This window comes from Octopus bimaculoides, chromosome 1 (assembly GCF_046866305.1).
Source record: "Octopus bimaculoides isolate indiv1 chromosome 1, ASM4686630v1, whole genome shotgun sequence".
Taxonomy (NCBI): Eukaryota; Metazoa; Mollusca; class Cephalopoda; order Octopoda; family Octopodidae; genus Octopus; species Octopus bimaculoides.
The window spans coordinates 1,249,175-1,269,231 of NC_142928.1; the positions used below are offsets into that span (position 1 = coordinate 1,249,175).

Here is a 20,057-nt window from a genome sequence, read left to right on the forward strand (position 1 = left end):
AAGCTCTTCAGGTGACACCTCTTCTTCAGGTGTTTAGGGGATGTCGTATCTTCCTGCAAGGCTTTCTTGCTGGGCTTGGGGGACATTGTGATGGGAAGTTGCTGTCGTTGGTACTTCATGGTGGTGAGGAGAGTCTTATATGTCTGCATGGCACCATCGATGGCATTTTTAAATTGGAGAGACCGAACCATATAAGGATCGCATGCTTCCGCCTTCCTTTGCAATTCCTTTGCTGTCCTCAAAAGGTCGGACAGACGTTTGATTGGGAGGTCCATCTTATCCTCCTGTAGTAACGCCGTGCGCATGCGTGGAATTAAACAAGCAAGCTTTCCCGCTTAATTCTATCTCTTTCTCGGTCGGCCGGCCATGAGCATGGACGTGTCAAGCAGTGTCTCCAGCATTCCAACCTGGAGACAGTCTCTTTCTTGCTGGCCAGCAATAGAGCATGGACGTATCAAGCAGTGTCTCCAACATTCCAGCCTGGAGACAGTCTCTTTACGTGTATAGCTGTCACTCTCCATCTTTCGGACTTACACTCGACAGCTCGCTCACATCTACATAACAACGTCCCAACAACTATGCTCATACACAGAGAAGCTGTAACAACAAGAACTAAAGATGAATATATTTACCACCTAAATAAAGTGTTGTTTAAGTTGATAGTCTGGAGTTCAGCGTTCCGTTTAATATCTTAATTTTATATAGGAAAGTCAGGTATACATCTAATGACGTATAACCAACTTTCCTATACTCCTTTTCCTCTGGATCTGGTGCTTCCTCCTCCTCTTCGCTGGCAGACTTCGTTAACTCCAGCAAATCTTCCTCTGTCAGGGTTTCAGCGTGGGCATCGATGAGGTCGTTGACCCCATCTTGCGTGATGTCGTCAAAACCTTCGCCACCAAGTACCTTTGCCAGTTTCACCGCATTGTTGACAGCCTCGTGCTGAACATTTTCAGGTGAGAAGCCCTCGTAGTCCTGGACACACTCTGGCCACACTTTCTTCCAGCATGCGATGAGGGTTTCTTTTTTCATGTCTTTAAGAGCAGCGCGGATGACTGACAGGCACGTAGCGATCGTGAAGTTACGCCAGTGTTCCTCTTAGTAAATATTGTCGTCCGAATCCATTGCGTCCACAAGGTGTAGGAGAGAGTTCCGAGTGTAAAGCACATTGAAGGCACAGATCCATAGGCTGGATGAGGGAGGTGGTGTTGGCAGGAAGGAACTTGACTTAGATTCCCTCGTGATTCACATCCGAAGAGTGACCAACAACATTATCCATAACAAGCAACACCTTGAATTTCATGCAAACATTTTGGAGGTATTCTTTGGCTTGAGGGATGAAGCATTAGTGGAACCGATTCAAACTTAGACTTTTGGTAATCCAGGCCTTGGAGTTGTGCATCCAGTGGACAAACAGTGGGTTTTTATTCTTACTTTTGAAGGCCCTCATGTTCGCGGACTAGTAGATAAGTCCTGATTTCATCATGAAACCAGCAGCATTGCTACACATAATTAGCATCACTCTGTCCTTCTGTGCCTTAAATCCTGTGGTTCTGGCTTCGTCCTTCATGATGTACGTTCTGGAAGGCACCTTCTTCCAGAACAAGCCAGTCTCGTCCTTATTACAACTCCGCAGTGAAGCAGAGACTTCATACTTGCTGAAGTCGTGTTAAGGGATTCCATCAATACCACGCTAACAAGAGAGTTCATACGTGGTCGCTTCCCTTGCTAGAAATAACACCCAAGCCCCTCTTCTAACTAGACTATATTCTTTTAACTGAAGGCCACATTGGATAATAATAGTCCTAGTCATATCACTAAGACAAAGTGGTCACGGTTGGAACGTCTTTGATCGCTGATAGCTCGATCAGGACTGATTTGGGATTTGAACAACAGCAACAACCACAACGCGTGTTGTTAGAGAAGGATGTTCTAAGTGGTTGATATACTTGCTAGAAATGACAGCCAGATTTACCTTAATCACATCGTACGGATTAAAAAGAAGTCATTCGATACTGTAGTCTTCCTATGTACTCATTATTAGGAAATGTCAGGATGGTCATGACCGAAGCGCCTATACAAAATCACGGTGGAAACAACCGTGATTTTGTATATCTAGGAATATATTATCTGTGTCTTTTCTCTTTTAAGATAGTAAGATGTACGGCAATTTGGCTGCTATTTCTAGCTGCTCAAACGACTATGTAGTGGTTTCCTCTGTGGTTGAAGGTGGTCACACAATCAGTTAGAAATAACAGCCGAATAACTTCCCAACGTTGCTGGAAAAAGGAAGGACTCATGACAATGGAGTATAAACTGAAAAAGAAAAAGAGGGAGATGGCCAAGGCAAGAACCGTTCATCGGTATCCGTATTGTATAAGAAGTATCACAGGCAGGTTCCACCAACTACAAGCAAGTTCCATAATCTTTGAAAACTTCTTTTCATAAAAAAATGCCCGGATCTCCATCATTTGAGGGAAAAAAATTGGAAAATTCCCCGTCAAAACAGAGAAATTCCAACTTATGTGGACATCCTGATCCGAAACTCCGCCGTTCCACTATAACCTCTACGAACAGACTCCACCACCTAATACTATCGCCAATACTATCAGGGTACCATCGCGAATACAAGAAAAAGCTGCTGCTGCTGCTAATACAAGCAGGAATTTATAAAGGCCACCGTAAAGGATTGTGGGAAATTTTTCGCGCCAAATCAATTTTATGTCCAAAGTTTGTATCTTCGCGCGACCCGAAACTTGTGACGGTTCTGAAAGACAAGGTGAACATATTTCTACAATAACGCTTAATATAATTAACGAGAAACCATTAATGTAAAATAAATAACTTTTTATATGAATATGGTAATTAATTGTTCGTTATGAAAAGGAAAAGCTTTGCTTTATTAATGCATTTTACAAATCGCAGTGATGTATTGTGTACAAACTTTTTCTTTTTATTTCTAAATATATTTCAGATATTCCTTTTTATTTTGGTGTATTGACGATGCTATTAACTTGTTTAAATATCTAAAGGAATTTTACGATTTGTGTGTACTGATAATGAATTAACCTGAGGATAATTGAGTATTTTTTCTTTAGCGAAATGTTTTCAATTTTTTGGTATGATGTGTCTAAACAAAATGTTTCATTATGAAACTATTTTCATTGTAAAGTTTTAAATGTAAGTCTTTTGCTAGCGAGAGACTGCTTTTTAGACTCCCTACTTGTCTGAATAATTGAATTTGAAATCCTTTACATAGGATGGTATACTAATATAAATAAATACTTCCATGAATTTACCTACTTACATAGTGTTCACTCATTGATTGTTTGAAAAGTTCGTAGAAACAAAAAAAAAAAAATCTCTTCTTAAAAATATACTAAATAATTAATATGATAGAAATGACTGGACAGAAATAAATGAATTTCGTAATTTCTATCTTTGGTAGAATCGTTAGCAAAAAACTGAACAAAATCTTTACCGACACTTCTTCCGGCTTCAAGTTCTTCCGAGATCGACTTTACCTTCTTTCATCCTTTTGGGGATAAGGACCAGTTGAGCACTGGGGTCGATGTAATCGCCTACCCTTCCAGATTTTCAGACGTCTTGCTTATAGTAGAAAGGATTGTTATTGCTATTTGATTCCTCGGGTATCGATAAAGTATTAATTCCTGGGGTCAATGACACCGTCTAAAAAGCTTTCTTCAAATATGCTGACCATTATACCTAAATCAGAAACCATTATTGTTATTGCTATTAGTTTTCGTGCAAGATAAATAGAATAATTAATTCTGATCTGATGAGAATTATGTGGGCGGGGGGAAAACAAACAAACAAACAAGTAATGCATATAATATAGTCTCTGATATATACATAAAATACTGGATGGTTATGGTTGGAATGCCTATAATTAATAGGATTTGCTCAACTGATTTGGGCTTATATTAGACGAGCTTCAATGTGGTCACTTGGTTTGCTAGAAATAGCAGACAAATTTCAAATCCCAGTTCTCTTAAATTAAAGAAGTGCCGATCTCTAACTGTGGAGGGAACCTGTGGAAGAGGTAGACCCAGGAAGAGATGGGACGAAGTGGTGAAGGATGATCTTTGAACTTTGGGCCTCACTGAGGCAATGACTAGTGACCGAGACCTTTGGAGATATACTATACTTGAGAAAACCTGTGAAGCCAAGTGAAATCATAGTCATGGCTGATGTTGGTGTCGTAATTGGCACCCATGCTGACATGTAAAGAGCACCATTTGAGCACTGGGCCTCACGGAGGCAAAGTGGCTGAGATCCTTTTGAGTGTTGGGCCTCATGGAGGCAATGACCAAGACCTTTGGCATTATGTTGTGCTTGAGAAGAAGACCCATCAAGCTGAGCAAATTTGCAGTCGCGGCAGATACCGGTGTCATGCAAATGGCACCCGTGCCGGTGGCACATAAAAGCACCCATTACACTCTGTAAAGTGGTTGGCGTTAGGAAGAGCATCCAGCTGTAGAAACTCTGCCAAATCAGACTGGAGCCTGGTCCAGCATGCCAGCCCTGGTCAAACCATCCAACCCATACCAGCATGGACAACAGACATTAAAGGATGATGATGACTCATTGGATAATGTAGTAATGGATAGACATAAAAAAATGTTGTGGTCATGGCTGGAAATCTGTAGATTATAGAACTTATGTGTGACATCACAGAAGAAAACGTTAAATAACTTTCTCCTTTTAGCAAGGATACACCCTGAGACCCTTTCACCACTATCTTTATTTTTCCAGCTGGAGGTAGCCATATATCTCCTCTACATAAAGATGTATTTATATTTCTCTCATCATTTAATGTCCATTTTGCACGCTGGCATGGGTTGGATGGTTTGATTGAAAACTGGTAAGGTGGAGAACTGCACCAGGTTCCAATCTGATTTGGCATGCTTTTCTGCGACTGGAGCTCTTCCTAATGCCAACCACTCTAGCTGGTGCTTTCTACGTGCTACTTACCTAACACCAGTATTGGCCACGACTACCATCTTACTTGGCTTGACAGGTCTTCTCAAGCATGGTATATTACCGAAGGCCTCAGTCACCGGTACAAGTACATAATCCCCCAGGATATTCTTTCATTACAATAAAAATGTGAAATTTTATAAAAAAAGAAATTTTAAAGATTTCCAAGTTGATATTTTCATGTAAAATTTCTCTGGCGGGATTTTGTCCTAATATCCAGTCTCCTGTCACTGCCTCCATGGGGCTCAATGTTCGAACGGTGCCTTTTATGCCCCACCGGCATGGGTGCCAGTTACACAACATTGCCATCGGTCACGGGTGTTCTCAAGCACAGCATATTGCCTGACATTTGAAGGGTGTTTTGTTTTATGAGTCAGTATCATGAATCTCTCATCACCTGGTATAAAGCTACATCCCTCAAAACTGTCCCCTTGGTTGTGGGTCTTGTTTAGCGAAATACTTGGCAACCTCACTTGGTGCTACATAAAAAGCACCCGGTACAGTGTTAATTGGTTGGCGTTAGGAAGGGCATGCCAAGTCAAACCGGAGTCTAGTGCAGCCCCCTCAGCTTTCCAACCCTGACCAAACCGTCCAACCCATGCCAACGAATGCTAAATGATGACAATGATGGTGATTTTATAAGAGTGTTACGATTGTGTATCTTTTTTCTTCTCCACTTTCAGATGAAGGTTGTGACCCCAGAAATCTCTTGGCATGAACGTGACCCTGTTTACTCAGTTGATTTCCAGCCAGGGAATCACGCAATCCAACGTTTGGCCACTGCTGGAGTGGATAAATTTGTCAGGGTAAGTCTTTTTTGCAGTATATTTGTCTAAATAATCATCTCCCATGTTTAAATCCTTTCGTTGCCATATTTCTGTTGAAATGCTCTGCCTTTGTTTTGAATAATTTTGAAAATAATGAAGATTTTAGTGAAATAGCCTTTCTCATTGTGAAGCAGGTGTAGGCAGATAGGAACGAGAACCCAGGGTTGGGTTCAAAGTTTTACCAGGACACCTGACAAAGGTTGGAGGGTATATCAGCCGAAACATTGTGTTAACAACAAACAAGATGAGGACAAATATCCGTCCAATATAAATAATATAAATAATTTTTGTTTTCTTTCTTTCAGATTTGGCAAGTGAAGGTTGACAATTCTTCAAAGGTCGCCATAGAATTCTTATCTAATCTTAAAAGACACACAAAATCGGTGAATGTTGTTCGTTTTTCCCCAGATGGTAAGTTTTTGAAACTAGTTTCTTTTGTATTCTGGAGTGTAATGTCATTTGGAATTGAAAATAATTTTTGATTTCTTATGAATCAGTGTTTTCAAAGTACAAGTGGGATTGTGTAGTGTTCATACCTTTCTTAAGAGTGTGAAGAAGGTGCAGGTGTAGCTGTGTGGTTAAAAAGTTTGCTTTCCAACCACATAGTTTTGAGTTCAATTCCACTGTGTGACACCTTAGGCAAGCATTTTGTATATCTCTGGGCCACATATATTATAGACCAGGGTTGGTGTCCTCACTACTATTGACATCATCATCATCATCATCATCATCATCATTTAACGTCTGGAGTTGGACAGTTTGACCAGGGCTGGCCAGCTGGAAGGCCGCACCCTGCAGACAACTCACAAATCCCTTCAGGTAGATGGCCCTCCCTGCTCAATCTGTAGAAAAAGGTGAGGTAGGAAACTCCATAAGATGCACCCAGTGTAAGCTTTGGACACATAAAAGGTGCAGCAATATCAGAGGAAAGTTAGCAAGGAAACTAGCTTTTGTGTGCGGAAGATGCACAGGTACTATAAACACTGAAAGTGGGCAGAAAATAGACTCCATCAACTGCCAGCAGGGCAAGTTTGAAGTAGTTGATAGCTTCCATTATTTAGGTTATCTAAGTTAGTAGTGGAGGTGAGACCTCATTTTGTTATATTTGTTTAATTAGTACAATTTCTAAAACATGGTTAACTCTTTAATATTTCTTCTTTCAGGTGAATTGATGGCTTCAGGTGGAGATGGTAAGAACCATTTACCATTTTGCTTTGATGGAAGAAAGATACAGGAATATCTGCTAGTATGAAGTTGTTGGCTTTTTTGAAGCTTTGGGGCACCTTGGGCAAGTGTCTTCTATAGCCCTAGGTCTACCAAAGCCTTGTGAGTGGATTTGGTAAATGGAAACTGAAAGAAGCCTATTGTGTGTGTGTGTGTGTTAGTGTGTGTATGTATGTATGTGTTTGTATCTACTTGTTTTAAAACATGTGATTGTTGTAAATTTGCTTTTCAGCCAGGGTCCATATTATTCCCGGGGACCCATATTAAAATTTGAATGGGCGTGGGGTGCTTAACCCCACCAAAAATGGTAAACTGGAGCAGGTCCAAGGTAATATTTTACGAGTCCATGAAAAGAGTTTTGCTTTGAAAGAAAATATTGCAAGAGAAAGAAACAAATTTTAAAAAATACCAATAAAACAGTTAACCAAGATTTTGGTGAAAAAAAATTCCTTTGGGAATTAAGAGAAATCAGAAGTGAAACTGGAGGAAAACGAAAGGAATAGCAACCATCATCATCATCATCATCATCATTGTCATTGTCATACGTTCATTTTCCATGTTGGCATGGGTTGGCTGGTTTGACAAGAGCTGACCAGCTGAAGAACTATTCAAGCTCCACGTTTGTTTTGGCATGGTCTCTAAGGCTGGGTGCCCTTCCTAACACCAATTAGCCTAAATAAATATATGTTTATATACATAAAAAGCACTGGTGATGGTGCAATGTAAAAAGCATGAAAGGCAAAGTCGACCTCAGCGGAATTTGAACTCAGAACGTAAAAACAGACGAAATACCGCTAAGCATTTTGCCTGGTGTGCTAACGTTTCTGTCAGCTCACCGCCTTTCTATAGCAACCTCATTCACAAAATGAATTGTTGTTCTTGTTGACATTAATTGGTTTATTGTCCGAACAAATGTTTTGGCTTTGGAGTGGTTGGCATTAGGAAGGGCATCCAGTTGTAGAAACCAAGCCCAAAACAGACTACAGCACCTGGCGTGGCTCCTGACTTTGCCAGCTACTGTCAAACTGTCCAACCCATGCCAGCATGGAAAACAGATGTTAAATGATGAAGATATGCATACATGTGTGCACACACACACACGAATATTTTCCCCAGTTATTTTTGTAGAGGACTTTAGCTAGCATTAGGGTAGGAGTCCACGAGAGTAAGATCGACATGAAAGGGGTCCATTGGTAAATAAAGGTTGAGAACCCTTGTTCTAAATGAATGCCACTCATTCCAAACATCCTACAAAAGCATATCTGGCCATGGAGTAAATGTTACCTTGCTTGGTTGCAGGCGGGAGTTGGCTACAGGAAGGTCATCCAGGTATAGGAAATCTACCTTGTTGATCTCCGTCTGACCCATGCAAACATGGAAGAATAGACATGGACCTAGAGATAATATATTTCTAAATCTCTCAGAGAGATTTATGCAGTAGCAGCACAATAAAGTGATAGTATGTTGTCAACTTAATGTCCCATGAAAGGGAAGAATGCTACTGTTATTTAGCCCTAGGAAACACATTTTATGGGACTGTCACATTAAGTTGACAACATACTATCACTTTATTGTGCTGCTACTGCATAAATCTCTCTGAGAGATTTAGAAATGTATTATTTCTATTTTCAAAAATCAGTGAATGTATTTCACTTGAAATATGTTTTCAAAGGTGGATAGGCATTGACAGCTAGCAAGCCAAGCTACTCCATACTGATGATGAGCAATGACTCTGAAACTAGTCTCTGGATAATGGCTTTGCTGGGTGGAGGTGCTTATCTCCACTCTGAAAACATAAGGACACAGGAAATGGTGTTTCCTAGGGCTAAATAACAGTAGCATTCTTCCCTTTCATGGGACTGTCACATTAAGTTGACAACATACTATCACTTTAGATATTCACCCATTAACATTTAAACTGGCCATATCCAGCCAAACTATTATCCCTGTTTTATATTCAAGCTGGCCAGGTCCAGCCTCTTACACCTACCCTACAATGTCATTCTAAAAATAAACAGTCACTTACTGGCACTTGTGTCGGTGGCATGTGAACAAAACATTGGACCGACTCCTGTGCAGGTGGCATGTAAAAAACACCATTTTGAGCGTGGCTGTTGCCAGTACCGCCTGACTGGCCTTCGTGCAGGTGGCACGTAAAATGCACCCACTACACTCTCAGAGTGGTTGGTGTTAGGAAGGGCATCCAGCTGTAGAAACTCTAGCAGATCAGATGGGAGTCTGGTGTAGCCATCCGGTTCGCTAGTCCCCAGTCAAATCGTCCAACCCATGCTAGCATGGAAAGCGGATGTTAGATGATGAGGATGATCATTGCAATCTCAAACCCATGAAAAATGCATGATTAATTTTTTTTTAAATGTGAAAAAACGAGGATTACATTTGACAGATAATCTGAATGCTGAAGAGTTAAACCGATGTTGGTGTTAATGTTCTTGTTATCCCTTCTGGGGACTTAACAGTTGGTTTTCTTTTGATAGCATTGTGCTGTAAACCTTGACAACAGCACTTTGTCCTCAGTGACCTGTTTTCCATTCGGAAGTAAATTGCAGAGATATTGACTTGCTAATGGTGTGTACTTAGCAACAATGCTGGCTTCTAAAGCTTTTGTTTCCACAGTATTTCTCTTGAAAGACAATGTCTTTGTTTTTATTACTTTTGGAAATAATAAAGAATTTACTGAAATGACTTTGGCATCATTAAGATGATGTTTGGAATATAAATTAACAACATCATCATCATCATCATCGTCGTTTAACGTCTGCTTTCCATGCTGGCATGGGTTGGACAGTTTGACAGAGGACTGGTGAGCCAGAAGTCTGCACCAGGCTCCAATCTGATCTGGCAGAGTTTTTACAGCTGGATGCCCTTCCTAACGCCAACCACTCCTAGAGTGTAGTGGGTGCTTTTTACATGCCACCGGCACGAGGGCCAGTTAGGCGGCACTGGCAACGACCACTCTCAAATGGTGCTTTCTATGTGCCACAGCATGGGAGCCAGTCAGCTGGCACTGGCGTCAACCACACTCATATGCTGCTTTTTACATGCCACCGGCACAGGAGCCAGTTAGGCGGCGCTGACATCAACTATGCTCAAATAGTGCTTTTTATGTGCCACCAGCATCGGAGCCAGTTAAGTGGCACTGACAACGACCACGCTCGAATGGTGCTTTTTATGTGCCACCAGCATGGGAGCTAGTCAGGCGGCACTGGCAGTGAATTTTTAATAGGTTTTTACTTAAATCACTTCAACCCTTTTGCTACAAGACTTCTGTTCAGATGTATTTCCTTTATTTCAATTAATATTCAAAACAATGAAGGATTTGGTAAACTCACTTTGTCAGTTTATCTGATGTTTAGAACATACATCAAGTTGAAATTTTGGTGGAAGGCTTTAGCTAAGATCACTTTAACCTCTTGGTACCAACCAACCTGCCTGCGGTACCCTGGTAATATGATACAAACTTGTTTTCAGATGGTGCCTTGTAAAAGGTGCTGATGCCACGTAAAAAGCTCTCCTGTAAAGACAGACGGAGTATTGCTAAGCATTCCACCTTGCACGCTAAACATAGAGGGGACTGACAAGAACAGACAAAGAGATTAAGTCAATTACATCAGCCCCAGTGTGTAACTGGTACTTATTTCATCGACCCCGAAAGGATGAAAGGTAAAGTCAACCTCGGCGGAATTTGAACTCAGAACATAAAGACAGATGAAATACCGCTGAGCGTTTCACCCGGTCTGCTAACCACTCTGCCAGCTCACCGCCTTTCAGTTTCTTTCAGCTTGCCGGCTTCTTTCAGTTTCTGTCTACCAAATCCACTCACAAGTCTTTGGTCAGCCCAAGACAATTGGCCAAGGTGCCACGCACTGGGACTGAACCTGCAACCATGTGGTTGGGAAGCAAGCTTCTTACCACACAGCCACAGATATATTTGTGCATTTTATTGATGTTTTTTCCTGTTTTGCAGATGCTTTCGTCATTATATGGAAGATGGGTGATACCCTTTCTGCAAATGTTGGAAACATATTTCAGGAAGAAGAAGAAGACAATAAGGAGACTTGGCTTCTACATAAGGTTTTGAGGTGAGTTAATAAAAAAAAAGGGGTTAATAGTCCCTTGTTTTGTGATTGATGTCTCATGATTAAAGATTTAGGAGTTCACTGCTGGCAGAGTTCAAGAAAAGGTCTAGGTGAGGATGAGATGGAAAAGCATGACCTTCGAATGTTGGGCCTCATGGGGGCGGCAACAAGTGCCCAAGACCCTTGGCAATATGCTGTGCTTGAAAGGCAGTGAGCTGGCAGAAATGTCATCTGTCTTAACGTTCTGAGTTCAAATTCTGCTGAAGTCGGACTTTTCCTTTTGTCCTTTCGGGGTTGATAAATTAAGTACCAGTTGTGTACTGGGGTCAATGTAATTGATTGGCCTCCTCCCCCCAGAATTCCGGGCCTTGTGCCTAGAGTAGAAAAGAATATGCTGTGCTTGAGAAGACTTGTCAGACCAAGTGAAATTGTAGTCCTGGCCGTTGCCAGTGTCACGTAAACGGCACCCATGCTGGTGGCGTGGAAAATGCTCTTGTTACACTCTTGGAGTGCTTGATGTTAGGAAGGGCATCCAGCCATAGAAACCATGCCAAATTAGACTGAAGTCTGGTGGAACTCCTCAGCTTATCAGTCCCGGTCAAACCGTCCAACCCATGCCAGCTTGGAAAATGGACGTTAAATGATGATGATGATGATGATACACACACCACACACTTATTTATGTATAAGCCTCACTTTCTGTGACATTATTTGTTTTCATATCCTTGCACTCTCAATTATCTAGCGTCTGTCGTCATTTAATGTCCACTTTTCCATGCTTGCATGGGTCAGATGGAATCTAAGGCAAGATTCCCTTCCTGTTGCCAAACCTTATCTCTTTCCAAGCAAAATAATATTTCCCTATGGCCAGACAAGTTTCCACAGAATATTGGAAATATGAGTGACACTCATTTACAACTAAAATGTGATGTTAAGATAAAGAGAGAAAGGGAGAGAGAGAGAGACACACACATGTACAGACATGTACAGACACACATGTAACACATGATGGGCTTCAGTGTTTATGAAGTGTTATTGTTCATGGAGTGTTAACAATAATCTACCCATGTTCAGTGTTAATGTTGTTCATCGACCAATGTTTATGGAATGTTAAAGCCGTTCATTTGCTAATGTTCTCTGTTGTTAAACAGATTTTTTTCATTTATCGATGTTGAGAATAAGGACCAACAAACATTGTCTTTCATTTGCAGGGGTCATCTTGAAGATATCTACGATTTGTGTTGGTCAGCTGACAGCCGTTTCATTGTGTCAGGGTCTGTCGATAACAGTGCCATTATATGGGATGTAACAAAAGGTAGGAACCTTCTTTTATCTCACCCTCGCCCACCCCTTCTCTCTATGGCAACCTCATTCTTTTCTTAACCTCATTAACAGTACTAATGAACATTTGGTCAATGATATGGAAGCCGCTAAATTGGCCAACTCTCCTTGCTGAAGCAAATAGCCTGGACCCTTGTACCAAGGATGGTAAAAGAATATATATTTAATATATTATATTGTCTTTCAATCATAATCAAAATCGGTTGATGTTTATACAATATTGTTTTCTACTCTAGGCACAAGCTCCAAAATTTTTGGGGAGGGGGCCAGTCGATTAGATCGACCCCAGTACACAGCTGGTACTTAATTTATTGACCCCAAAAGGATGAAAGGCTAAGTCGACCTCGACAGAATTTGAATTCAGAATGTGATATCGTTTCTGCCAGCTTGTTGTCTTTCCGTGGCAGCTTCATTCACCAAATGGATTCTTGTTGTTCTTGTTGCTACTAATTGGTTTATTGTCCAAACAAATGTTTTGGCTTTGGAATTCTCCTTGGATTAGGTGGAATAATTTAGCATTTGCTTTTAGTTTTTGACCCTGTTTCATTCATTGGATTGCGGCCCTGCTGGGGAAAACACCTTAAAGGAGTTTCTTTTGAACAAATCGATCCCGGTTCTTTATTTTATTGGTTTCTTTTACCGTGGGTGTGTAGTAAGAGGTTTGCTTCCCAACCGCATGGTTCTGGGTTCAGTCCCACTGTGTGGCACCTTGAGCAAGTGTCTTATTTTATAGCCGACCAAAGCCTAGTGAATGGATTTGGTAGGCAGAAACTGAAAGAAGCCTGTTGTAGATATGTGTATGTATGTATGTATGTATGTGTGTGTATATATATATATATTTGTGTGTGTATGTATGTATATATATGTATATATATATGCTTGTATGTATGTGTATGTGTATATATGCTTGTATGTATGTATATGTATGTATATATATGTATGTGTATGTATATGTATGTGTATGTATATGTATATACACGTGTTTGTGTGTGTGTGGTTGTTTCTGTTTGTCTTGCCCTACTGCTTGATAACCGGAGTTGGTGTATTTACGTCCCTGTAGCTTAGCGATGCGACAAAAGATTAAGTACCAGGCTTAAAAAAAGTAAGTACTGGTATCATTTCGTTCGACTATAATTCTCCTGGACGGTGCCCCAGCATGGCCGCAGTCTAATGATTGAAAAAGATAAAAGAACCACTAAATAAATTAGTAAAACTTTAAGCTAAGGGAGGTAACTCTTGTAAAACGTTGACTCCTATCAATTATACGACATTGAAACGGCTCACGGTCGCTCGACTTGTTAGAAATAGCAACCCAAATGCTTTAGAATCAGCCTAAGACACATTAAATAATGTAGTCCTTGATACACTATGAATGGGGTGGTTTTGAAGGAATGAAGTAAAGGATTTGGTAATCTGAAAGTCGGTTGGAAATTTCATTTTTGTATTTAAGTACTTGTAATGATGTGACATCATCGCTCAACATTCAAATTTTTCAAACTTGCATGCGCCAGACAGTTTGTTGAGGCAGATGTTTTTACAGTTGGATACCCTTCCTGTTGCCAACCATCACTTGTTTCCAATCAAGGTTATATTTCCATATAACCAGACGTGTTTTTTTTTTTGTGTAAGACTGGAAATAAACAGCTTCACTTGTATGACAATCGTATTCATTTACAACCATTGCCTGATGTCACGACAAGATTACACTCATTTATACGTAATAGTAATAGTAATAATGAACTTATTGTATGCAGTGCTCAGGTGCACTACAGCATATCAGAGAAAGGTTGCCAAAAGTGCACAGAATAATGCACAAAAAAAAACAGGAAAGTGAACAGTAAATGAGTCATAATGAAAAAAGGAGCATCACGTGTAGCGTTTCCAGAATTTAAGGAAGCACGGAAGTCCTGAAAGATGTAGAGTCCCAACAGCTAACAACTGATATGGGTAGTTTATTCCATGCTTCAGCAATTCAGAGTGTGAAAATGTGTTTCCAAAGGTCATGGGTGGTGCTGTGTTGTTTTCTGATTTTGTAAGCATGTCCACAAGTGTTAGACATACAGAATTAAAAAAAAGGTGCCAAAGTTTTGTGTGGGAAAAGTGGCGGATAATCTTGTGGGTGTCTACCAAGTCAGTTGCCAGGCATCAGAGCTTTGTTGTGTCCATGACCAGAGAAGCAAGCTGTTCAGATTATGGTAGATGCCTGGTGGTGGGTTTTCGTCTGGTTGCACGTTTCTGAACAGTTGTTAGGAGATTGATATTTTGGACAAAAAGGGGTTTCAGGCTGGTGTTGTTAACTCTAGATGGGCTTCCACACAGTTTCTGTCTGCGAAATCGCTCACAAGGCATTGATCAACCCGTGGCTATAGTTGAAGACACTTGCCCAAGGAGCCACATAATGTGATTGAACCTAGAACCACATGGTTTGGAAGCAAGCCGTTTAGCCTCAAGGCCACTGAGATTATAAATTACATTAATTAACTGTAACGATGTAAACTAGGGTTATTAATTACATGAAAAATTATTCTTTGTTTTCTTTTGTTTGAAATCTTTTGAAAGTTCCAGAAATAATGGTTTGTGTTTTATGACTTTTTTTGCAGATCAAAAAGTTTGTATATTTAAAGAACATAAAAGTTTTGTCCAAGGAGTGAGTTGGGATCCCCTGAATGAATTTATTGCTACAATGAGTACAGATAGGTATGCTGTCTAATTTTTTCTTCCAGGGCTGTGGAGTCAGAATAAATTGGTTACACTTCTACAATACATGAAATATTTTCATTACTTACATTATTTACATTTGATGGATATTTGTCCTCATCTTGTTTGTTGTTAACACAAACAAGTTAGTGACAAATATCTGTCAAATGTAAATAATGTACATAATTCTTCATCTCTTAAATATAGAATTGTATGAAATATTTTAGCAGTTTCTTTTTTACACAATTACTAATAATATTAGACCTGTTGAGTCAAGTGAAATTGTTGTCCTGGCTGATACCAATGCCACCTGACTGGCACCCGTGCCCCTGGCATGTAAAAGGCACCATCTGAGAGTGGTCGATGCCTGTTCTGCCTGACTGGCTCCTGTACTGGTGGTACGTAACAAGCACCATCTGAGAGTGGTTGATGCCAGTGGCACCTGACTGGTCCCCATGCCAGTGGCACATAAAAAGCACCCAGTACACACTCGGAGTGGTTGGCATTGGGAAGGGCATCCAGCTGTAGAAACCTTGCCAGATCAGATTGGAGCCTGGTGCAGCCTCCTGGTTTGCCAGTCCCCAGTCAAACTGTCCAGCCCATGTCACCATGGAAAGTGGACGTTAAATGATGCTGATGATGATGATGATGATGATAAAGACTTTGTTAAATTCTTCGGCAACCAAACAGAAATGAGGAAAACATGATACTGTGGTTGGTGGAGAGACCATGTTGAGGCCTTCATCCAGCAGTGGACTGAACATGTGCAAGGATGATGACGTATCTTGCATAAGGCTATAACATAACATAGCATAACTTAATAATATAAGGTTTTTTAAATGTCAAATGGCTCTGAAAGTCCATTATCATCATCATCATTATCATTTAACGTCCACTTTCCATGCTTGCATGGGTTGGACGATTTGACTGAGGACTGGTGAACCAGATGGCTGCACCAGGCTCCAATCTGATCTGGCAGAGTTTCTACAGCTGGATGCCGGTAGTGGGTGCTTTTACGTGCCACCGGCACAAGGGCCAGTCAGGTGGTACTGGCAATGGCCACGCTCAAAATGGTGTTTTTTACGTGCCACCTGCACAGGAGCCAGTTGAGCGGCACTGGCAACGACCTCGCTCGAATGATTTTTCACGTGCCACCGATAGAAAGAATAAGTCTTGAGGTCGATTTATTCGCCTAAAGGCGGTGCTCCAGCATGGCCACGGTCAAATGACTGAAACAAGAACATATATTGGTATTTGTTTGCTTAATTAAATTCTTTGGACGATATTGTTCAAGTTTGAAATAAAATTTTATTGTTAATATTTGTCTAGCTACATAAATTATAATCCTAATCAGCATATACTTAGATAAATTATAACTCTAATTGGCATATATTTACATAAATCATAACAGCTGGCTGCATAAATTTACATAAATTAAAGTAAAAGCTTATGAAATATATAAGGAATAATTTACATGGTACAAGACCAATTTTTTTAGGAATATACTGAAAAAAACCATTTCTTTATTTATCTTAATATTGTTTTATTTTCTGTGCAGGTCTTGTCGTGTATTCAGTGTTGCGAAACAATGCCTCGTCCATGATATTTACAAGATGAATTCACTGTCACAGTCTAATGATTCCGACGCTAAATGTAAATCCAGTCGCATATTTCACGATGACACAATGAGGTCATTTTTCAGACGGTTGACCTTCAGTCCTGACGGGGAATTGTTAATCATGCCAGCTGGTTGTGTGGAACTGGAGACCAAAGTTATCAATGCTACATTTATTTGTTCCCGATATAAACTCAACAAGTATGTTATTCACTTATTTCTCTCTCTCTTTCTTTCTTTCTTTCACCTTCCTTTCTCTCCCCTCCACCTCCCTCTGGTTCCTTGTCCTACCTAGGTTGCCAAGTCTTTCCTCTAGTAAGACAGCTATCCCTGACCCCAACCCCTCGCCTGGCACTGGCCACTTACCTCAGTTCCTCTCCTTCTCCCAGCTGAGATGTCCTGGTCTTGAAAGCAACTTGGTGGCCCTTTAAGTACTGGTGCCAGGTAAAAAACACCTGTGTTAGTGCCACATAAGCACCCATGCCTGTGTCGCATAACAAAAGCGGGAATGGCCGTGTGGGTAGAAGCTTGCTTACCAACCACATGGTTCCGGGTTCAGTTTTACTGTGTGGCACCTTGGGCAAGTGTCATCTACTATAGCTTCGAGCCAACCAAAGCCTTGTGAGTGGATTTGGTAGATGGAAACTTAAAGAAGCCTGTCATTGCACGTAAAAAGCACCGACTACACTCTCGGAATGGTTGGTATTGGGAAGGGCATCCAGGTTTAGAAACTTTGCCTGATCACACTGGAGTCTGATGCAGCCTTCTGGTTTGCCAGCCCTCAGCCAAACCGTCCAACCCATGCCAGCATGGAAAGTGGACGTTAAACATCAACGATAACGATGATGATGATATATATATATATGTATATATAAGAATGGCTGTGTGGTAAGTAGCTATAGGCACAGGAGTGGCTGTGTGGTAAGTAGCTTGCTAACCAACTATATGGTTCCAGGTTCAGTCCCACTGCGTGGCACCTTGGGCAAGTGTCTCCTACTATAACCTCAGGCTGACCAAAGCCTTGTGAGTGGATTTGGTAGACAGAAACTACAAGAGCCCGTCGTATATATATATATATATATATATATATATATATCGCACACGTCCTATTTTACAAGTAAGTCTACTATTATTCTGACGTGACTATCTTTCTATCTATCTATCTATCTGTCTATCTATCTATCTATCTTTCTATCTATTTATCTATCTGTCTTCCTCCATCTTTCTATCTATACCTCTGTCCTGGCCTCTACTTCACTGCTATACCCTTCTGTCCCTTCCTCCTTGTTCCACTTCCTCCCTCCACCATCCTCTCTATCTATTTATCTATCTGTCTTCCTCTATCTTCCTATCTACCCTTCTGTCCTGGCCTCTACTTCACTGCTTCTGTCCCTTCCTCCTTGTTCCATTTCCTCCCTCCACCATCCTCTCTGCTCTCGTGTGACCTGTGGTCAGCTTTCTTTTCACTCCAGCCGCTGTGAAGGCAAGACGAACTACTAGCGTTCTACCTCAGATTTGCGTTTGGCCGTACGGCTTTTGAATGTTGTTTTCACTGTCCATTTTTTCCTGTCTTGGTTTGTGTTTGCCACCTTGGAATCCTCTGTGTAGTTGGTTGATCCACTACTCAGGAAGAGACTATTCTAGAGTACGTCCTGTCTGGTCTTCGAAACGTCTAGATAGAATAGAGACAGCTGATGAAGGGATATTCCAAGGGGCTTTCCGTTTTCCTATGTGTTCGTTCCGTTGTCTGTAGTTTATTGTTCTAACGTCCTGTACCCTGATATGCATGTATATACACATGTAGATGTAAGTATGTACATATATGTGTGTATACATGTATATATATTCTTTGTATTATATATATATATATATATACATACATATATATATATATACATATATATATATATATATATATATATATCAGAGTGTAAGTATCTTGAGAGAAAAGCTGAACATTAGAAGCATCAGTTGTGGCGTGCAAGAGAGATGATTGCGCTGGTATGGACATGTGGTGAGAATGGATGAGGATAGCTGCGTGAAAAAGTGCCACACCCTAACAGTTGAGGGAACCCGTGGAAGAGGTAGGCCCAGGAAGACCTGGGCTGAGGTGGTGAGGCAAGACCTTCGTACATTGGGCCTCACCGAGGCGATGACTACTGACCGAGACCTTTGGAAATGTGCTGTGCGTGAGAAGACCCGGCAAGCCAAGTAAGATCGTTGCCAGTGCCCCTGGACTGGTTCTTGTGCGGGTGGCACATGAGATGCACCATTTTGAGCGTGGCCGTTGCCAGTACCGCCTGACTGGCTCCCGTAGGATTTTCGAGCGAGATCGTTGCCAGTGCCCCTGGACTGGCTTGTGCGGGTGGCACATAAAAGACACCATTTCGAGCGTGGCCGTTTTCGTGCGGGTGACACGTAAAAGCACCCACTACACTCTCTGAGTGGTTGGCGTTAGGAAGGGCATCCAGCTGTAGAAACTCTGCCAAATCAGACTGGAGCCTGGTGTTGCCATCTGGTTTCACCAGTCCTCAGTCAAATCGTCCAACCCATGCTAGCATGGAAAGCGGACGTTAAACGATGATGATGATGATGATGATGATGTATGTGTGTGTCCCCCCCAACATTGCTTGACATCAATGCTGGTGTGTTCATGTCCCCGTAATGTAGCGGTTCGGTAAAAGAGACCAATAGAATAAGTACTAGGCTTACAAAGAATAAGTCCTGGGGTCGATTTGCTTGACTAAAGGTGGTGCTCCAGCATGGCCGCAGTCAAATGACTGAAACAAGTAAAAGAATAAAAGAATGGTGGCCCCACATAAAAAGCACTCCTGCTGGTGCCACGTAAGAATCACCCAGTCCACTCTGTAAAGTGGTCGGTGTTAAGAAGGCGACCCAGTTGTAGAAAGCACGCCAAAACAGATGCCTAGAGCCCGGTGCAGCTCTCTGGCTTACCAGCTTCTGTCAAGCCATCCAGCTCATGCCAGCATGGAAGATGGATTGTAGTTTTATATTTAAGAGATGAGGAATTATGTACATTATTTACATTTGATGGATATTTCTCCTCATTTTGTTTGTTGTTAACACGTTTCAGCTGATATACCCTCCAGCCTTAATCAGGTGTCTTGGAGAAATTTCAAACCTGGGTTCTCATTCCTAAGATATTGATGATGTTGTTGTTGTTGATTTATTTATTTATTTATTTATTATATTATTCAGGACACTGCTTGGAATCGAACTCAGGATCTTGGGGTT

At 41.1% G+C, this 20,057-nt stretch overlaps 1 protein-coding gene across 1 annotated transcript in view; it reads left to right on the forward strand.

Annotated features, from left to right (window-relative positions):
* The first annotated feature begins 2,631 nt into the window (after positions 1–2,631).
* Positions 2,632–20,057, forward strand: part of LOC106878066 (chromatin assembly factor 1 subunit B) — a 30,453-nt gene continuing 13,027 nt past the window's right edge. Inside the window, exons 1-8 of the mRNA XM_014927160.3 lie at positions 2,632–2,779; positions 5,685–5,807; positions 6,134–6,239; positions 6,992–7,018; positions 11,038–11,152; positions 12,361–12,464; positions 15,091–15,187; positions 16,746–17,003. Coding sequence (XP_014782646.1) covers positions 5,685–5,807; positions 6,134–6,239; positions 6,992–7,018; positions 11,038–11,152; positions 12,361–12,464; positions 15,091–15,187; positions 16,746–17,003 — 830 coding nt within the window. The 5' untranslated portion in view covers positions 2,632–2,779. The remainder of the gene's footprint in view (positions 2,780–5,684; positions 5,808–6,133; positions 6,240–6,991; positions 7,019–11,037; positions 11,153–12,360; positions 12,465–15,090; positions 15,188–16,745; positions 17,004–20,057) is intronic.